The sequence below is a fragment of the Fulmarus glacialis genome, unplaced genomic scaffold (assembly GCF_000690835.1).
Source record: "Fulmarus glacialis isolate BGI_N327 unplaced genomic scaffold, ASM69083v1 scaffold36907, whole genome shotgun sequence".
Lineage (NCBI taxonomy): Eukaryota > Metazoa > Chordata > Aves > Procellariiformes > Procellariidae > Fulmarus > Fulmarus glacialis.
In genome coordinates, this window is record NW_009224444.1 from 464 (window position 1) to 5,136 (window position 4,673).

General features: G+C 49.9%; 1 protein-coding gene across 1 annotated transcript in view; it reads right to left on the reverse strand.

Moving 5' to 3' along the window:
- The window catches only part of LOC104079944 (coatomer subunit gamma-1-like), a gene marked incomplete at its 5' end in the record, with an annotated part of 4,789 nt that extends 355 nt beyond the window's left edge, over window positions 1-4,434 (reverse strand). Inside the window, 4 exons of the mRNA XM_009582151.1 lie at window positions 540-638; window positions 1,586-1,724; window positions 3,253-3,350; window positions 4,263-4,434. Of these exons, the coding sequence (XP_009580446.1) occupies window positions 540-638; window positions 1,586-1,724; window positions 3,253-3,350; window positions 4,263-4,434 (508 nt within the window). The remainder of the gene's footprint in view (window positions 1-539; window positions 639-1,585; window positions 1,725-3,252; window positions 3,351-4,262) is intronic.
- Between the last annotated feature and the right edge of the window lie 239 nt (window positions 4,435-4,673).

Consider the following 4,673-nt stretch of genomic DNA (forward strand, 5'->3'; position numbering starts at 1 on the left):
AGGCCACCCTCTCCTGCAAGCCTAAAAATGAACACTACTGCTTGCCCAGGGCAGGTTTCCTATACATAGTCTGGCAAATCCCCAGCACCGGGCCAGAGGAGACCCTTGAGCAGCACATTTCTCATTCATTATAATGACTCTTGCTACTGTAAAACTCATGAAAGCAAAGTGTAAAATAACCTCCAGCCGTGAAGAGATCCAGGCACTCCTTCAGTGACTACCAGTCACTCGTCTAAGAGCTCCAGTATACATCCATTTTGCTGGGCAAGGGTGCTGTACTTTCCCCCACAGGCTCACTCCAAACCAGGACACCACAGATCATGAAGACAGCAATTCCACCCAGCTGAGCCTGGGGCTGATCCCAGCACTCCCCTACCACAGCACCCTCCCTGATCCCAACACCAGCTGCTCTACACCTCAAATCCTACCCGGAGCACAGTGGGCTCCATCAGAAACTCCCACCCTGATTTTCAACAGGCAGCTCTATGCAACCTCCCAAAGAGCTGCTACTTGAGCAGAGACCTCACCCCACAGCTCACCTGCCAGGTACAGTGTGTGAGAGTTCTTGTTATCTGGCACTTTATCTGATCGCTCACAGGGCTGCATCCCCAGGAACTTCACGATATTAGTAACTGCCTCTGTTAAGAAAAAATAAATAAAACAGGCTCCGTGTCATGGGTGTCTTGACAAGGACACACAAAGAGCATCTAAGGGTGACTCAAGCCCTCCCTGCATGTTAGGATCCATGTTCCTTGTCCTGAGGGACACATATTGTGCCAGTATTGTGATTTTAGAGGCCACCAGGGAGGCAAAGGCAACACACAAAAACCCCACCGCCACACTGCAGTTCTGTTAACTGATGCAGCAAAGGTGCAACAGAAACAGGAGGGTGAATGAGTCAGACAACGGAAGTAGGAGAGTGCAGCTGGCTGCACGCTTACTGTGCAACCCTGACTTGTTTCTCTGGGGACAGATGCAGAGGGAAGAAGACACCTTGCAGGTCTACAGGGAAGGTACTTCAAGCCTAAGGCACTGTGCAAGGAAGCACAGAGATGGCTATAGGACAAGGACACCCTTCTAGGACCGAGTTTTTACAGGGTTCTCAGGAACAACAAAAGGAGTCTTTAATACATGACAAAAGAGAAGAGGGCTTACACCACAAGCCTGCCCACCAACCTCACATCTTCTGCTTAATGCATCTTTTTTTATTGGTCTTGAGTCCTAAGGTCAGAGCATCTCCTCCTTTCACAGAAGGAAAGTGGGAGCTCACAGCTGAACTATGGTCTGCCTGGGAGGGTAGAGTATGAGAACAAAGCAAGATGTTCTCTTGCCTCCCACAATCCAGTCTGGTCTCCTGATCTCCTGGCCCAGAACACTCATTTGATTTTTTTTGAAACCTGAACTAACTTGTTATCACAGTAACCGTAGCTCCACATTTAACAGCTACGGTGAAATTACTTGTGAAGGGTTTTGCCCCATTAGCCTTTCTGTGAGAGATCTAAAGTGAGCCAACTGCACCTCTGGACTTTGCCTGTTGGAGAGAGAGAAACATTAAGAGCTCTGCTGGACTCAGGCAACCCCTTACCTTCAAGGGTTTTAATAGCAGACAAAGTAAAGGTCTCTTCCTTTTCGTACTCATCACCCACTTCATCCCAGGCTGCTCCAAAGTTTGGCTTCAGAACTCTCTGGATGTGATCAGCCACTGTTACCTCCAGGTCTTCAAGCTGGTGGTAGAAGAGATTCAAATGAGACATGGGTGTTCCTAATTCTGCTCTCTCCAGAGTGAGCTTTAGACTGGATTCCCTGAGACCAGGTCAGTGTAGAAGACAGCTTCAACTTCCACTCATGAATATGTCAGAGCAAGCTCTGCCCCTTCTAGTTTGCCCAAGCAAACACCACTTGGTTGAGCAACTGCCTGGCCTGGGAAAGCCACGGGTCATGCCATTTCCAGGGTTTACAAAGCAGGTTCCCATCCTAAGCACAGCCCTTGGCCTGACAGAGACCAAAGCACTGGGCAAATGTCCAAAACAGAGGACAAAAGCTAAGAAACAGCTGCTGGTGCTCACACAGATCTAGCATTTGCTTCCCTAGAATGCACATAAGCTTGTATTTTGCCTTTCTGGCCCATCATTTTGTAGGCTGGTAGAGTACATGAGACACTGTCAGACACTTGCTATCACCTAACGCTGTGTGCCGGGTTAGCTGAAATGCTGCTGTGACTACATCTGTGCAAGGCAGAAGTGGGCTTGTCCCTCCAGAGCATGTATCGAAGAGCAGCAGTCAGTGCCAGAGCTGGCTAGACACCAGCCTGCATTCCTTTCAGCCATCGCTGCAGGAAAGAATCTCCTCCTGATTCGAGTTGAAACACATGGAAGAGTTTGTTTAAATATCACTCAAATGCCCTGGTGACAGGTGGGAAGCAGAGAGAGGGGTTAGCCTTGCATGTTCCTTTGGGAAAAAGCCTCCCCGCTCCTTCTGGGAGGATGCTGTGTCCTCAGTGACTCACTGCACAGCAGTACCTCTAATCAGATTCACAGCAGTGACAGGCAACGCATAGAAAACAGCTTCTAGAGCTAACAGGGCAAGCTGAGGTTGTGTCACAACATCTCTTCCTCTCTGGAGGGTAAACACGACCCTCTGTGAGCCAGTCCCAGTTTCTGACCAAGCACAAATTCAGCTTCCTTCCTTCATGGTACAACAGCCGTCCTGGAAATGGCAGAGCCTGGGAGAGAGGTGCTTCTGCAGCATCGGTGCTTTTACAATCTCGGTTCTAGGGAAGGAGAAGGCCCACCTTCCCCAGGGCAAGAAAAAGGACAGCAATCTGCCTGTATCAGGCAAGTCACTAAGCAATTAACTGTGCCATCATGGAGAGCAACTCATGGAGAACAAAACATGTCCATCGGCCCTCTGTCTTCACAAACCTGAGCGTGTAACTGCTGGAGCCCGTAGGGCACAGCAGGCCAAGCCTGGAGGACACACCATGGCCTCCCAAAACGTAAGTATCTTGCACAGTCGGGTGTCTGTCTGGAGAGCAACAGGAGGATACTCCAAATGAGACAAAGCAAACTCTCCAAACCCACATCTGCATCCTGGGACAAACACCAGAGAGACAGCAAGAACCCGCTCTTCACGCGATGCTGCCCACATCAGTGTCAGTGGTCACATAGTTGCTTGCAGGGATCTGAGTACAGATCACGAAAACCCTCAAAATGACTGCAGTTTCCGTGATCAGGTACACGCCCAGCTCCTTACCACATACTCATCCTCGTAACCCTCATCATCCGTCTCTCCTGTGTTCGGATCACAGTCCTTGACAGTGAACTTCATCATGCAGCTGAAGGTACAGGCCACTGGAAGCAGGGAAGGCAAAGGCAAAGCTCACATTACCATGAGATCTGCAATCCTCTGCAGCAGAACAGGGCTGGGAAACTTGGGGCAGCTGGGGTCTCCCCCTCACTGTCAGCAGCACAGGCTTAGCCAGTAACCTAGAGAGGGCTCTCTGACAAGGTATTTATTTGTAATATTCAGGCTAGCAAACAGTGATAAAGACAGGCTCACGATGGTTGTACAAAGCCATAATTCTCATAATAAGTGCTATTACTGATGAACCTCAAGTTGTGTTGGGAACACTAACTAAACATGTCCCACCAGCACCTTGTGAAGAGGCAAGATCCTTATCTAGAGATCGGTTCATGCACCTCTGAAATGAAACCACCTTGCACTGCAACACGGCAGCTGATTAATACCGCTCGGCTGGGAGAGGAAGCGATGACTCATCCCTGAGAAGATGGGCACTGCTGGGTGAACGCAGCAACACACACAGGTGAGCAGTCCCAGAACACAAACCAGGGAGACCAAAGCACAGGTAAAGCCTGGTTCATGTTCTGGACAGTGACAAATGAAAGGATGTCCAGTTCAGCATTGGGCACTCACAGCTCTTTACAGGTACCAGCCTCCCCACTAACACAAAGAATAGATAGGCTAAAGGACATGCCAGGGTGCACAAAAGAACTCAGCAGAGAGCTGAATGCTCATCTGCCAGCTCTCATAGCCTGTTACAGCACAAGGGAACCAGGAGGGGAGAAGGGAGGCCTGACAGCCCCCAAACAGCAAAGAGAAGTCATGCTCAGCATCACTCAGGGCTGCACCCACACACAGGCTATAAATATCTGGCTAGGATGCAAGGTAGAATGTGTGGGGGCGAGCAACCAGTACAGTTAATTTGGGGGATGTCAGGAAAACACAGAGGGCAAACTGTTTACCTGCTGTTGGATCCTCTCCAGACAGTGCCACCAGTGTGTAGCAGGTACCCGGCTGGTTGTACACCAGGGTTTTGGCAGGTACGCAGCCAATGACCTCATACCCCTCTGTTGGCTCCATCTGCACCGTTACATTCTCCAGGATCTGATCGTTCAGGGTGTTCGTGCAGTCAAACTAAACAGGGAAGGGGAAAGCAGCAACAGCTTGAAGCTGCTCGCTATAGATCTAATAGCAGACTTACTTTAGGCAGAGTGGCAGCGTGGTGTCAACTTGTGAACCCCTAGCTCTTTGTGTTTCAACAGTGCACCTCACTATCAGCTGGCTAGTCACAGGGCTCATGCGTTCCAGTTTAGTCACAGAGCAACTGTGACTAAAAACTACTCATTTCCCCAGGGCTCAGTTTTGGGGCCGGT